The sequence below is a fragment of the Labrus mixtus genome, chromosome 6 (genome assembly GCF_963584025.1).
Source record: "Labrus mixtus chromosome 6, fLabMix1.1, whole genome shotgun sequence".
NCBI lineage: Eukaryota > Metazoa > Chordata > Actinopteri > Labriformes > Labridae > Labrus > Labrus mixtus.
The window spans coordinates 9,508,342-9,524,157 of NC_083617.1; the positions used below are offsets into that span (position 1 = coordinate 9,508,342).

Genomic DNA, 15,816 nt, shown 5'->3' on the forward strand with positions numbered 1-15,816 from the left:
CTTATTAGGATCGCTGTCTTAGATGAAGGTACATATTGATGAATAATATAATGTAAAAAATGTGGAGATGCACCGGTTGGGAAAATCAGGGCGGACACTGATACCGATGTGTGACATAACAACTTAGCCAATTCTGATATCTGTTAGTGTTTCATGACTTCTTTAGGTGTAAGACTCACAATGCCACCATTTCTTCTCATGTTTGACAATGAAAGCAAGTCAGAGTTTGTTCAACAGGTAACTTCATCTGCCTAGTAAAAAAAACTCTTCTCTGAATCAGTAGTCAAGTGCACAGCCAGCCTTAAATTAATATAGCACAACAAAAAAACATCGGCTACTGACTTCTGATATTTGCCAATATCGACAATGCCGATATCAGCTGATACCGATGTTGAACCGATGCATCAGTTCATACCTGAAAAAAAGGATACATATGTTCAAAAAATACAAAGAGAAGTAAAGATATTTAAGTGGCAACGGTGGAGGCTAAATAGGAAAACGCACTGTTCCAAATATGAGCTATGTACATTTTAAATCAATGCAGTAACTTGGGCAAGGTAAGTAAGTGTATTTATATAACACATTTCAGCAACAAGGAAATTCAAAGTGTTCACACAAGACATCTAAAGGAAAAAGAAACTAATCATTTAGTCCATGTTTTGTATTCTTGTTCTGTATTGTATAAATGAGTTCACGAAACAGTTTATAACAGATGAATGAAGTTGAAGAGTATGGGTTTGGTATTCCAACTGATTTTCTCATGAGTGATTAGGCACATAAACATAGGTTATAAATTATGCATTATGAATCTTTCATTTAAGAAGACAAAAGGCACTCCTTGGTGCCAGAGGTTATCCACACAGAGCTTATGCACACTACTGGTCTAAGATTACTCCCTTCAGCCATCCTTCACTTTCTCCTCCTCCTCATCCCTTTTATTTAGCGTTCCTAGTGACTGCTCATTTCAAGCACTCAGACGGGGGTTGGTGGTGGGGGGGTTGAGCCGAACAGAGCCGAGCAGATGGATGTGAATTCAAAGTTTCCTGATCTTTAGCAGAAGTTATGGAGGGTTATCTTTGGCTGTATATCTGGGCCCTGGCAGCTCTCCCCTGGTGATGAAGGATTAAGCAGCACAGCTGTCTCTTCCCAGAATGATGCAGTGCAGTGCTCCCCGACACGACAGCATCACTTAATCTTAATGTCCGCTCCTCCAGCGCAGACGCACAGGACAAAGCCAATCAGCATCACATGCCACGGGGATGGACCCTGCTGCCTGGCCCGGGAGTCTCTCACCCTCACAGGCCGATTAATCAACTTCAGACAGCCCAGTTCAATCCCGACTGCAGCTCCCCCTGCTCTGATCTGCTCACTCTCCCCTGCACGCACACATATACACACTCGGTGGAACTGTTGTGATGTATGGAGCAGGGGAGGGCTACTATGCAGGAACACTTATCAGATTGCAGTCCACATTATGCATGTCTTTGTGTTACACTGGGAGAAAAAAAAGGTAGAGAGCAAAGAGGGAGGGAGGAGAGAGTGGAGTAAAGAGGTGGGATATTGAACGCTTACACCTTATTTCTGCCACAGGCCACCTATTTGTTGTGAGATCCATGAGCTCCAATGAGGGCTTAAAAAATAATGACTAATGCTCATTTGGATAAATGACTCTCTGGGAGGTCCTGAGTAAGGATTTAACTCCTATCTGATAGCACAGCTCTTTACAAGGAGACAACAGACTCCTGTGCCATGCCGCTTTTGACTTCTCATTCGGCACTGTGGCTTAACAACCTGGATCCAGATCAGAGGAGTGCATTAATGCATGTCACACACAGACAAACCATAGAGGAAGGCTTACACTGCCACCGAAGAAAGGAAATCCTCAGGGGAACTTACTCTGACATATCAAATGCAATTCATCAAGTCGCCCAACAATTACGAAACCACCGTGAAGACAGACAGGGAAATAATATGCGCGGCAGAATGATGTTTGGGAAAACACAACCAAGTGTATGTTTACAACGTCCTGTAGAGCCCTGGTTATGTGCAGATATAGAATATTAGCACCATAACTTATTCTCAATTGCAGTCAGTCTCATTACCCACGGGGCATTTCCCTGTTTCATGGAGTGATGAAGAGCAATTCTGCTTCAAGTAGAAGAGTGGGGCGTATACAACATTAAAACATGCAGGACTCTCAAGCATCCCATCCGAAAGGCCGCTATGATTTAGGAGAGCTAATTTAGAGCAATAAGCATTGAACACCATGAAAGCATCACTGCGCTACATGTATACAGTATGACCTTGAATAAGTAGTAAAGCAACATAATGGGGTTCTTTATCTGCAGAATACTCTAATCTTTCTTTCACACAGTACCGCTGTATCTAATATATGTGTGCTTATATAGCACCTTAATAAAAGACATAAAAAGGGAGATGCTTACATTATTGTATCTGTTTCACCACTGAACTGCAATTCATAACACAAAAACCACTCTCTGGTTCGACAATAAAGACTGCTTTTTATTGCAATGGAGTTCGTGGGGATAAACAAAAGGAATTCATCTTATTAGTCGAGCGAGGTTATGAAACAACTTCTGGTCAGATATGCGGCGCAATCTGGGTTTGATTTCTTTATCTGTCATTTTCAATCTACTCCCAATGCAGTCTCTTAATCTAATAAGTTATTCAGGAAATATGATATTCACCAAGCAGCAGTGGTCATTTACACATAGTTAAGTTGTTTCTACCAGGGTAATTGCTGTTGGCAACAACACGGCGCACCGCTCTGGCAGTTTGTGATGGCGTCGGAGAGTGATTTTGTAGCATTATTGGCCAGGCTAAGGGGGGTGGGGGTGGGGGGGTGGGGGTGGCGGGAGCATTCTGGCCAAAATGAGCAAAGCCCTTGGCAGATCCCAATCAGAGCTTTTCCATGAGGAGCTTATTCGGTGAAACAAAGCTAAAACCCAGAACGAGACTTGGAAAAATTAATCTTTTTAACTATGAGAAACTCCTCTGTCAAACTGGGCTTAGCCAATTTTCTGTTTATTATCCCATTTTCATTATAGAAGATACTTACTTGTGGATTAGACGGAAAAAAAAAGTAAGCATAGCAACAACATGAACAAAGGGGCTTTTCCATCACAAGGCTTTGTTGATGCTTAAATGAGGGAAATATGAGACAGTACAGGAAGACGTATTGTAGCCAGCGTACCAAATGTCTTTACCAATCGTGTCAAACTTTTGGAACTTTTAGATGCAGAAAGGTCACCAATTTGTTTTTGTTAAGGCACAAACACTACTTGAGCAGCTGTTGGAAAGAACTATAGATCCCTAAATCTCAGTTTAGGAAGTCATCTTGGGAACTTAGGATCTTCGATAAGCTAAGTCCCTGTTGAGATCATACTAAAGACTTTCCTTGATCTCATAATGTTTCTTGACTTGTGTTTTTTTTCTTGTAATGGTTTTTAACTTTCTTCACATAAGTCAGGCATCAACTTTATGATTTCATGATTTGAGTTGCACAACTCATGTCAAAGTCAGGCCGACTTTCAGCCCGAATGTGCATCTTATGCCTTGCAAAGGGCTGATTACGGCCCAATCTGAAGACACCATGGCAATAGCAGGTGTGCCTGCTGATGTGTCTTCCTGCTCCTATCACCAAAAACTATGAACTAGAGAAACGTTGGCAGGAAAACGCTGCGGACATCAAGCTGCAAGAGAATATATGTTATGAATTAGCTTGCTAGCTAGCTTGTGATGGATGCTGAGTGTGTGTCTGTGTGTGTGTGAGAGAGAGAGAGAGAGAGAGAGAAAGAGAGAGCAACATCAAAACAATATGGAAGTGGATTGAATCCAAAAATTACACTATAGACTGTTACCTACAGCATCCTACTCAAACACATTTGACCACTGACCAAGCTGCCTAACTTGACTACCTGGGAGGGAGAATTGGCTGAAGTAGTTTTAACTCTGTTATCCAGGAGGATTTCGTAACAATAAGATTTACTCAATTAATAATGGTCTGGCACTTTCACATCACATTTCTACAACCATTTCCTCTGGCCTTTGTTCAGTGTGTTTTCAAACTGCTGGGTTTCAGGTCGGCCACCTGGTGCTTCTTAAATGGGCTCACTTCAGACTATTTATATGTACACGAGAGTCCATATCATGAACAGAAGTTTTATATTGGGAGTAAAAATTAACAACATTAGTCAATACAACCAGCAGTACCGTAAACTGGTGCATAGATACACAAACAGATTACTGGTGTTGGAAAATATGTCTTAGTCTTGTGTGTGTTCGAGGTAAAACAAATCTTTGCTTAGTCCACAATTCCAAAAAGTCCCAGGTCACTTGCACTTGAGCGCTCTTGGAAAATATGAACCTAACACTGTGCCCATGATATACTGCAGATGATATAAGCTGCAGTATAAATATTACAGTGCCATTACACTTTTATAGATTTCTACCTGTGGTGTGAAACCATCAATGGTCTCCTAATGATATGATGATAGAGCCAGGACGTAGTTCCATTAATTCATCATTCTATATTCTCCTCCACAGCTTCCAGAGAGGCTGCTAATACAGACATCATCTCCTGTCCCACGCACATAATAAAGGCCTGTCAGATCCATGGCGTTATTAATTAGCACTTCTCTGAGGTGAAATTCAATCAATTGCAGGGCCTCTGATAGCTTTTTAGCAGGTTATGCAAATCGAATGTGACCAAGCCCCGTCTCCGCCATGGTGGCTAGGAGGGAAACTATAGCTGCACTGCACAGTCACTCCTCACACTCTTCACCTCCTCCTCCTTCTTCTCCTCTTCTTCTTGCTCCTGTCACGTTGCTAACATATTCATTACTTTAACATTTGAGCTCTCCTAGCTCTGATAGCATCAGTGGGGGTGAGAAGAGAAAGGAATAGAAGAAGGAAGCTGGGATCTTAATGTTCATTTAATTAGAATTAGACATATGGCGTATGGAGCGGAGAGGGTGACAGGCCCTGCAATGACTCACCTGAGGGGAATGGAGAGGCAGCACTCAGACACCATGAGATCATAGGAGTGCAATAATGGGAGGCATGGCGGTATTTGATCTGTGTGGGTTGACTACAACTGCATGCTTGAAATTAGTCTGGAATTCAGTATCATAACAGGTTTATTGAAGGATATTAAGGGCATATCGGTGTTGTAAAGGCTTTAATGCAGGTGGGATGCGATAAGTTGTTTCGTTTTCGGAGAATTAGCATGTATACTTCCGTAAAAAGCGGGGCCAAAAGAAAAGAACACAAAGGAATGTCACAGTGCTTTTGTGATTATAAAGATAGACCTAAGCTCGACTGTACAGTCATCCATCACTGCAAATGCACACTTGCATGAAAACATGCGAGGATGAAGACACCTAATGGCTCCAAAATCTCTGAGGAACCCATGCATTTTTCATGTCGCCGTAAAAGGACTGTCTGTGGTAAAGCGACCGGTGTCGGACGCTAATTGATCTGCGCCTTTAATGCGTGTGAAACACGGGAGTGCCGAGCAACGCTGCAAAACTGTCATCTCAGCCTTTTTCCTCTAATGCAGCCATAAATCGTGTCGCCGCCGCCCCCTCAGTCAGATGTTTTCATTACGACCATATCAGTTTTATTGAAATTACTGACATCTGCATGTTTCAATAATTGTAGGTCCTGCAAAGCTGTTGTAGCAATTTTAAAAGGGGGGAGGCCCCGCTCTGCGTTCTGGATCAATTTCCTGCTCTCCAGGGACAGGAGAGGGAATGTGGTATTGGAAAAGGCACAGGGGCCCTGATAGATTGTGTGGTTACCCCGTGACGGAGACAAACACTTTAATCCGGTGTAAATCGGCAGGCGCAGTGTGAGATTGTTTTATACAGAGATGTAAATTGCATTGTCAAAATCAGTCATCTTCCAGGTATGGAGCTTAACAGGAGCCACTTTAGAATGAGAAAGACAAACGCTTATCTCGCTCCACAAACCCTGGGGGGAGGCACGGAGCCACCTGGAGCTAGCTCTCTCTTTGTGAGGACAAAGCAGCGTCAAATGAGAGGAAGCACAAATACCTGCTGAATAAGGTGTTTGGGATTTATCAAAGCTGAAAACTATGACACAAATTTGTACATGTAGCCGGCTGCACTGTAGCTTCTTATCATTTCACCGTAATGGGATCCCGGTTCAGCGCAAAACAAACAACACCGCGCCCTAATATAATAGACAGTATGAGACTGGGAGGTTACAGCGCCGAGGTAATGCATGTGTTCCTCCTGTTTGAATTATCTATGGTCTATCTATGCATTATGCATACTAGGATGGGTCCCATTATTATGGCGTAGCCAGGCAAATGAAATATCCCTGGAGTTTTCACAGCGACACAGTCCACTAAATCAATGCAGCATTTTGATAAAGCTGTGTGTCTAGATAATAAGTCAGCAATAACTACTTGCAATCATTTCATTAGGTACAGTATGGATGATACAGTTAGGGAAATGAGAAAAAGAGGGGTGAGTCTCTAATGTGGAAAGTGCTGGCTGTGTGCCTGTGTGTGCGTGTGGACAAGTGGATATGTGGACTGTGACTGCAGATCTGTACTGTTTTACTTGTTAGCTTCGGCCTGTGTGCGCATGTAAATGTTCCTGCATGAAGCACAAGCATGTGTGTGTGTGTGTGTGTGTGTGTGCGGAAAATGTGTGTGTGTGTGTGTGCGCGTGTGGTTTTTGGTGTGACTGGGACTAGACTGATGAGGCTTTAGTATATCTGTCAGGCACAGTTTGGGGATTGGAGGAGTAGGCGTTCAGGAGCCGGTGGCCATACATCTCTATTACACTAGATGGTCACCACAGTGGCCAGCTGTTTATTCTCATTAGCTCACACGCTGGCCGTCCAAACCGACTCTCCACAGCCTCGCACGAAGCCAAAGTCTGTTGTGGTCCAGCTTAAACCGGTCCAAAAACAGATGTAGAAGCGTTTGAAGTGTGTTGTTTTGGGGATTTTTAACAGTCACTATATGAGGGGGGAAAAAAGCTGCAATGCAAAGGCAGAGAAGAAAAAAAACAACAACATTAAATGGCACACAGTGCAGAGTATATTGGCAAAAATCAATATTTCCGATCAATTCTACCTTACAGCAACTCAATATTTCCTCCCATATTGCCCCTGTCCTGCTTGGTGAAGAATCACATGTTTTGGATATAACATCCATTTTCTACATAACAATAGTTGTCTGTCTGTCGTGTGCTGAAAATGCAGCCGTGTGACAGTGAGGCAGAGGCATTAGTGGGGCTCGCTTGGTGTGGGATATGAGAGAAAAGGCTGCTTTTTCATTGCGGCGCACAGACAAGGCTGCAGTGAGAAAAGCTAATGGCTATGATTAATGACAAAGGGCCAGAGGAGAGCCGGGACACAGACGCTACATATATCATCCTCTCCCATCAGTCAGTGCACCTCCCAGGACCCTCTCGGCAGAGGGGGGAGAGGAGAAGAAGGAGGAGGAGGAAGAGGAGGAGGAGGAGGGGTGGAAGTGAGAGTAAGAGAGGGAGAAACAGAGAGGAGACAGAGGAGAAGGAGGAGGAGGAGAGAGAGAGTTATCTACTCCCACTCCTTTACACACAGGAATTGCCTCTCTCTCTCTCTCTCTCTCTTCTTGGGGGAAAGTGAAAAAAACAAGTGACAAAGAGGTGATAAGGTGAACAAGAAAATGGCGTGTAAAATAACTGGGAGATATTCTGTGAGAGAGGGAAGAACAGTCCGTGATCATTCCTGATTTCAAGCAACTTGACTCTTCGCATGCCGAAGCCACATTTCCAAGGTCTTATCTGCCATATGGTCTGCCCTGTTTGGATGATTTATTAGGTGAGGAAAAGCGCACAGATAAATTTTACTGTGTTTCCCTGCATAGGCAACCCGCGGTGTCAATAACAAAACTCAGGCGTCTTTTAATGAAAACTTTTAGTACCAAAAGGGTAACCATCTATTTATGAGTCACTATAGTATTACACCGGCAAAAAGAAATTATCTGTGCTTCTCACGCATGCTACGAAAAAAGGGCCTGAATTGTAGCAGAGGGGGGGAGAGCACAGATCATATCCATATGTCAGCAGCTCCCCAGCGCCCTGCATTTAACATGGGGCGGGTGTATTTCTGCTTAATTGAAGCATTCAGCTGTTTACAGCTCACACAAAAACAGCAAGGGTTTATTTATGGCCAATTATAGAGTAGTGTTTTGAGTGAAGGAGGGCCATTATGGATTCCAGCCCTTTTGATTCTAATTAGTCACCGTGTTCAGGTTTTTGGTTTACATGCCTGATTTACTGGGGGAGAAGGCGGCAGGGGTGGGAATTAATTTCCTATTAAACAACATATGTCCCTTACTAAATCAGACAAAAAAATACACTGAGACACAAGATGTGAAAACAATAACTGTAGAGCAACCTGTTCTGCTGCTGCAGTGTTTACAACACACACACCATATATGTTCAGAAAATAAAGACATGTAAGTCAGGGTTATATAATTTAAGATCTAACAGCTTTATTCAGTGTGTGATTAGAATAGGGCTGTTAACATTTTCTATACTTCATACTTTACCACGTTTTAAAATGGAATTATTATAATCTGTTATTTTAATGGTTGATAGCAGGGCCCGACCAATATTGGATTTCTGGGGCCAATACCGATATGGATATTAAGAACAGACATATCCGCAGATATCTTTCTTTGATCTATCTTTGATCTGTATAGACAGTTAGATATATATAAAGATATGCATTTTCTGCATTGATCCCTAAATGCAGTTCTCAAGAGAACCCATGCAAGAGAATGAGAATGCTTGTTGTGTAATCCATATAAGCACACTTTGCTGGTGACAGGCAGAAAGAGAAGGATAGTGTATTACAATGACACTCAAATGAAATGCTTTTTGACTACTGAAGAAATCTAGTAATATCAGTTCATATCTGCTGCTGGCTCTAGTTTATTGAAAAGTAACAAATCTTTAAAAAAAAAAAAAAAAAAGAGCAACTTCTTAATTGCACATATACAGTAAGGAAATGTTGCCAAGGTATTTGTGCAATTTAGACAATGTGCAGAAGTTTGCCTGCATTTTTTGGTTATTATTTAAAACAAGAAGTTACTGAACATTGGGTGCCTAGAACTTGTTTTTTTGTTGCCATGGTATTGAAACATATCAATATTGTTTTTCTCTATAATAGTATCAAAGTTTAAAGATCTGGTATCAACCCTGGATTGGAATATTTGATGTTAATCTCTTGTACTGTATCCTAACAGTAACGGTTTGTCTATGTACCAACAAGACTATGAATGATAAACCTCTACTAACAAGACTAACTTCAAAGACTGAATTAAATACGCACAGTTAAAAGTTCCTTCTGCTACCTTTATTTTCTGGTTTTATTATTGTCAAGTTTGTTATTGCCAATAAAACAACTTAACAGGCTCCTTTAACTAGCCTTTCCTTGCATGCTGATGACATGTGTAAGCTATTCATTACGTGAAAACGGTTTGCAAAAACATGTGCCAACAGCTTCCCCAACAATGAACTGTTCATTTGCAACTAAATAGAAGTCCTGATCGCATTCAGGATATCATTTGCAAACCAAAGCCGGTTTCCTTTGAAGTACAAATATCCCACATTTAACAAGTCAGAGTCACAAAGGTCACAGAGGACAAAAGGAGTCGTTTAAAGAGTCCGGTCAATATGTTACTAAAATCCTTAAACAGTCACTAGTTTTCGTCATAAAAAACAATAACCCAGAGGAGGAAGAATGAATTATAATGCCACAGGCCGAACATAAAACTGCATCTAAAATCTAATTACTAAGAAAAGAACATCATAAAAATAATGGTGCATAAGATTTAATGTTGTTCCCTTGTTTTATGATCAATGGATAACCAGCACTGTTCCACTTTGTTCCTCTCTTAAAGCTTTTTGACTTATTTATGGGGACTGTGTAGCAATTAATATTGCGCAGGCTGCATTGTCATTTTTCAAGCCATTTCCCAGGAAATGTTCTACACCCCATAATGGCCCCTCTAACGCTGTAGCTGTCATGTCCTGGACAGCTGCATTTTTACAAGACAAACTCAGACACGTCACACTCGTCTCTCTGCGGACTTACTTGCTGCTCGTTGCCACATGATAAACACACACACATGCATACGTACACAGACCTGCGCGGAGGCCAAGGCCAGCAGCTGTTAATAGCTGCATGGAAAACTTTGATTAATACTTCACCCCTTGTTGCCGGGCTGCCGAGCAAGTGTGTCACCTTCCAAAGGGTGTCCCATGAAACCTTTTCTTTCAGGGACCCCGGCTCTGCCAGGTGGAGATGATCAATCTGTTAGAAGGATCCCCCACTAAAACCTCATCAGGCTAATTACAGTGTAGCCGTGCAGCTCTGATGCATGTCCACGTCTGTGCCTGTGTGCACACATGTTTAGGAGGAAGGTTTTGGACAGCAGCCAGGTTAGCATAGCAGTAGCATGCTATATGTCAAGGAATTGAGACCTCAGCTTTCAAATTAGCGAGCTCCCGAGCAGAATTCAAATCACTTCCCTCGTGTTCATTCTGAGCCTCCAGTTGGTCCAACCTTTGACTCCCATGCACGCCATACTTGGTCAGTCTCAGGGGAAGGGGGGGGGGGGGGGGGGGGGGTTTGGCTGTGATACATAACAAACACAGACATGAAGGGTGTGAAAACAAACTTGGCCGACACACCTGGATCTAAACTGTCCTGTTCAGCCGAGCGCTTTTTCCACTGTTGTTGTCATTTAATTGGAGAGGAGAGGTGACAAAAGCCTTGAATATCAACATCATGTTGTGTTTCACAACTTGCAAAATGCTGGCAACAAATGTGACAACATCATTAAGTCAAAACACGGTTGGTGCACACAAAGGTTTCAGTTGTATTTAGAGAGAAAAAAATGATTTTTTTTACACACCATTCAATGAGTCATAAGGGTTTACATACTCTTAAACAAATAATTATAATTTCTGTCGACAAATATAGGAACGATTAAAAGATGTGTAACCCACAATCTATTTGCTTTTTTAGTATTTTTATACATGTACTGTAAAATCACAATATAATGATTATAGACCTGATATCAAAGACTTGCCACATGTGATAATAATGTGTTATCAGTAATAACCTGCCCTCCCCCATCTGCTCCCACAGACTGGATGTGACAACAGCACCAATAACACCGCCAATGACATGTGCATGCGAGAAATATGAGCATATTTGTGTCATCCCACACCTTGGCGTGTACGGCGCCGGATGGCACCGCTTCTCTGTCAGCTGTTGTCTTTTGTTTCCACACACCTCATACTGGTTGCAGCACCTGTCTTTCCCATTCCTCTGTGAAGAGCGTGCAGAAGGATAGAGGATAGAGAAGGTGTGTGTCACCTGGGGTCCTCTGACGGAGAGAGGCTGTCATGCCCATCACTGCCCCAGCAGGCCCGCCAATCACACACAGGCAGGCCCACGCTGAGACAGGGCCAGAGAAAACAAGCAAACAAGACAACAATCGACAGCAATCTTTAAACACGCTTGTCATTCTCCTCGGAGAGATCTCCATTTCAGCTACTTAAGCGGCACATAAGAAAAAGGAAAAAAAAGAAAAGACAACCATAGTGAACAAGCTCTAAACACGACTCTGGTGTTCTCCCTCCTCTGAGAGATTACACATTTCCAGCCATTTAGTGGAGAATGAGAAGCATCTGCAGATTGAGAGGATTGGCACAGCACGTGTTGGTGTGTCGCAGCCTGACTGGGTTGAGCGCGGTGTGGCGTGTCATTTTTGGGCGCGCTGTTGCTCAACATCAAGAGAAATCGATGGCGTCTCCACAGGGGCAGGGAGGCCCGTGGAATAGAGGAGCTTCTCAGGTCTGTTTGAACTCATTTTCTTTTCTGGGCGGTTGCCCCCTCGCTCAGCCCCCTAAGGCATCTCCCTCACAGCAGGCCCTGACAGCTTGACACATTGACAGCTGCCGCTGAATGACAACTGATTTGTACAAATTTCAAGCCTTATAAATCTACCTGTCACAACAAGAGCATAAAAGAGCTCGGACCCAGCAGGTAATTCGGAAGTGGTGGGGGAAGAAGAAAAAAGGCCTGCTTCCTCCTCCTCCTCCTCCTCTTCCTCACACCTGACAGCCCAGTCTGAGAGTGGAAAAAATAGGAGATAGAGAGTAACAAAAAAAAAAAAAGACAATATGGGTCTGTTTTTTTCTTTTCCTGCAAGTATACCATCATCCTCTCCTCAGGTCCACTCTGAATAAAAACTGGTGGAACTATTTTCTTGCCAACAGGAGATCGATCGTCTCATTTAGAGATTATAACGACTGGATTGGAAATGGAAAAAGTGCAATTTTTGTTTAAAGCATGGCCACCTGCTACTCACAGGATTATACCATCAGTCTGCTTCTCAAGGCTCTCACTGGGTAAATGAGCAGGCTCTTTTTACGGTATTTAAGCAATATCCAATACTGCACTGCTGTACTGCCCGCCCCTACCTCCCCTCCTCTAAACCCACCCCCCCCCCCCCACCACCACCACCACCTTTCATCTATCGGTAATGGCAGACCTGCCGGGCGAGGCCTATAGCTACAATAAATCCTCTTCAGGAGTATATCTTACAGCGAGATATAAACTATGAGAGACGCGGGCAGAGGAAAAATCAATAGAAGTGACAAACAGAGAAAAGGGTTTATAATTCTAAATGAGTTGTCTCTCTCATTTCTACAGGGATGATGGTTTGTCTGTCCTGGCTGGGAATTTATTGCCAGTTTTCAAAAATGTCAGGATGTTGTGGTGGCTACACTTTCGTATAGGTAACCGCTTCCCTGTGTACGGGTTCTTGAAATGTAATATTGTACCAAGACGTGCTGCTAACATACGGCCCTTTATAGCTGCTTAGGAGGGGCTCAAAGATTCATGGATAAAATGATTAGTCGACAAAAACAAATGTCTTCATCATATAGTTGTATAATCAATTTATATAACACTAAGTTATTTCTCCAATTAGAAATGTTAAATATTTGTCTGTTACAGCTTCTCAAATGTGGGTAATTTCTTCTTCTTTGTTATTAATGAGAGTAAATTATGAGTGTTCGAGTTTTAGACGGTTTGTGGGACAAAGAAGTAATTTAAAGGCATACATTTTGGTACTTGGAAATTATGATCGCCCGTTTGGACCATAAGTTTGACATTCGAGAGACCAGACAAGAAAGTAATCATTTGTTGTAGCCTTTCCGCTGACCCCCACCCCCACCCCCCTTCACTCCCATGCTTTCTGTAAACGGTCCATTAAGATCCACCACTTGTGATCTAATACCACAGACAAACGCGCTCACCTCTACCTGTGTTTGGCCTCACTTAGAGGAACAAAGACAGGCAGATCAGGTGATAACACTGAAAGAGGTCATCCAGTCTCTTTGTTACAGTTCATGCATGCTGGGCTCAGCGTGCTCCCACTGTTAAACAGGAATCACATAACTGACCGCTGACACTTTCTTGTGATGTGTTTACCACCGCTTGTGATGGGGGTCTGATGGTTATCTGCAATGACTGCAACCAGGTGGAATCTGCAGAGCATGCTGGTTTATGTAAAGCTGGACTGTTTTCGTGCATCTGAAAGTTATTACAAGTCACAGAAAGGAATAAGTCATTAAACTAAGAATGAGGGCCACAATTATTAGAAAGTCAGGATGCAACAGAACTGAGATGCATTTTTTTTTTTTTGCTGGCAGCATGGGTTATTTAGGTAAAACCTTTGAAATAGGATTTCATTTCACCTAGATTCTGTTTTATTTCCCCCAAAATTCAGTAAAGATTTCAGCTATTCAAATAGACTCGTTGAAAATGTAATGATATACATTCAGGCTTCTTTGACTATTTTAGATATAAAAGTAAATATAACTCTAGGTGTGGAAGTATTTTTTTTAATTTAACCATTTAATTTCGACAAACTTCTCCATCTAATTCATTTCATTTGACTGGCTCACCTCTCTTTTCTTTTCATTCCAGTTCTCCTCTCCACACATACACGTCTAAACCTTTGCCCCCCCCCCCCCCCCCCCCCCCCCCCATACTGCCGCACACACTGGCCTCTTCTTGCGGTTCTACCCGTTAACTTATGTGTCTTGTTTGTTGACTGTCTTCATCAGTTCTATGTTTTATAAATTTGCTCCAAAAAATCCACTGCTTGAGTTTTGGACTTTTTCTGCAGCGATTCTGTTTTCACGACAGCAGGTGAGGAGCCGCGTGTGTTGTTGTTTTCAACGTGGATTTATGAACTCAGGTCTGTTTAGAAGAGAACAACTCCCAGCTTTCCTAAACCCAATAACTTACTCTTTCAATACCGCACAACTGCCTGCTAAATCTCCCCTATTTGCAAGTAGGCAAAACACTCTAATCCTCCATTTGTGTGTATTCATCCCTGTCCTAAATGTGCCCTTCCGCACTCTAACCCTCAAAGACCCTTTCCCTTCATGCAGCCACCGACCCTGCTGTTTGATTAAGACTTAGCCCACTGCTTTATCCCTGGACAGGACCCCGGCTGGGCCAAAAAGCACGAGTTAAGCAAAGGGATTATCAGTGCCACTCCCATCGAGGCAGTCAAACTGTCACACAGATCAAAGCGGTTCCCAGCTGAGCCTCAGTCATTTTAGGCAGGTGTCCTCTCGTATTCTAATGCCGGGACAAGTACACGAACTCAGCTATTGAAGGGGGGAAAAAAAAGAAAAGGGACCGCAGGATTGTTCGCCTGGCATAACTGGAGCCGCATATCATCAGAGGATTTGTTTACAGTAAGTTATGTTGAATGAAGTGCGACGTGTAAAGCTGGATGGGATTGTTGTTTATCCCTCATTAAACTTTAACAGGATAAATAATCAGTGTGTCTTAGTTTCTTTTTGATTTCAGATATGCAGTAACATCATTTTCAAATGACAAATACTGCATTACAAATTGAGAACTTTGATGCCCAAATGACACATCTACAAGCATATGGGCGTAAAATAGTGCAAAATGAAAATCATGTCAGCAGAGTGCTCTACAGCATTCTTTGTTTTTACTAAACTGCAGGACTTTAATTCACAGTTGGTTAGGCTTATATGTAGGACCCACTCTAAAATTGTTGAGCTATGCTGTTATTTAGCTCGACAGCTGTAATTTTTCCGCAAAAAAACAAAACAGCGATTGCGCAACAGTCAGATGTTTGTACTCTGAGATCCCAGTTGATGACAAGAGTCCTGTTATGTCTTGATAATTTTGTCAAACACTGGTATGACAAGCAGCAGAGCCGTAAATAAGTGAACACAGACTGTGGTGTGACATCGCTCCAGCGGGAAGACAGCCGAAAATCGACATGTCCCACTAGACCTCCCAAATAACGTCGGCACAATTTCCCCCTCCCTCCCTCAGCAGCCAAAACAAGCTGAGAAAGGAAGAACGAAAAGGCAGAGGGAAAAAAGCAGCAAAGAAAATAAATTAAGAGCAATAGGTTGGTAATAAAGATAAGCGGAAAGATGAAACAGCACCTGTACGATTGTCACACAAACACTGAAGGCCCTGAGCGTTTCTTATTATGGCATCTGAAGCCCAGCTGGCCTCGGATCCAGCAGGTCGGCTGTAGTTCAGCTGAAGGTCTTGTGATCCGGGCTGTGGGGGTGGGGTATAAGGGGGAGGGACTTGGCTCGAGCACTGGGGAGTCGGGACCGGAGGGGCTTGGTAGGGCAAAAAAGGGATGACGGATGGGCTTAGGGGTGAATGCCAAAACCATAA

General features: G+C 42.8%; 1 protein-coding gene across 3 annotated transcripts in view; it reads right to left on the bottom strand.

The window, feature by feature from the left end:
* The window catches only part of lrmda (leucine rich melanocyte differentiation associated), a 224,029-nt gene that overhangs the window by 179,322 nt on the left and 28,891 nt on the right, over positions 1-15,816 (bottom strand). Inside the window, exon 1 of one of the 3 annotated variants that reach the window (XM_061039885.1) lies at positions 10,263-10,462. The exons of the other annotated variants lie outside the window; for them this stretch is intronic. Coding sequence (XP_060895868.1) covers positions 10,263-10,315 — 53 coding nt within the window. The 5' untranslated portion in view covers positions 10,316-10,462. Of the gene's footprint in view, positions 1-10,262; positions 10,463-15,816 lie in introns of those variants that run through there. 3 annotated transcript variants of the gene reach the window in all.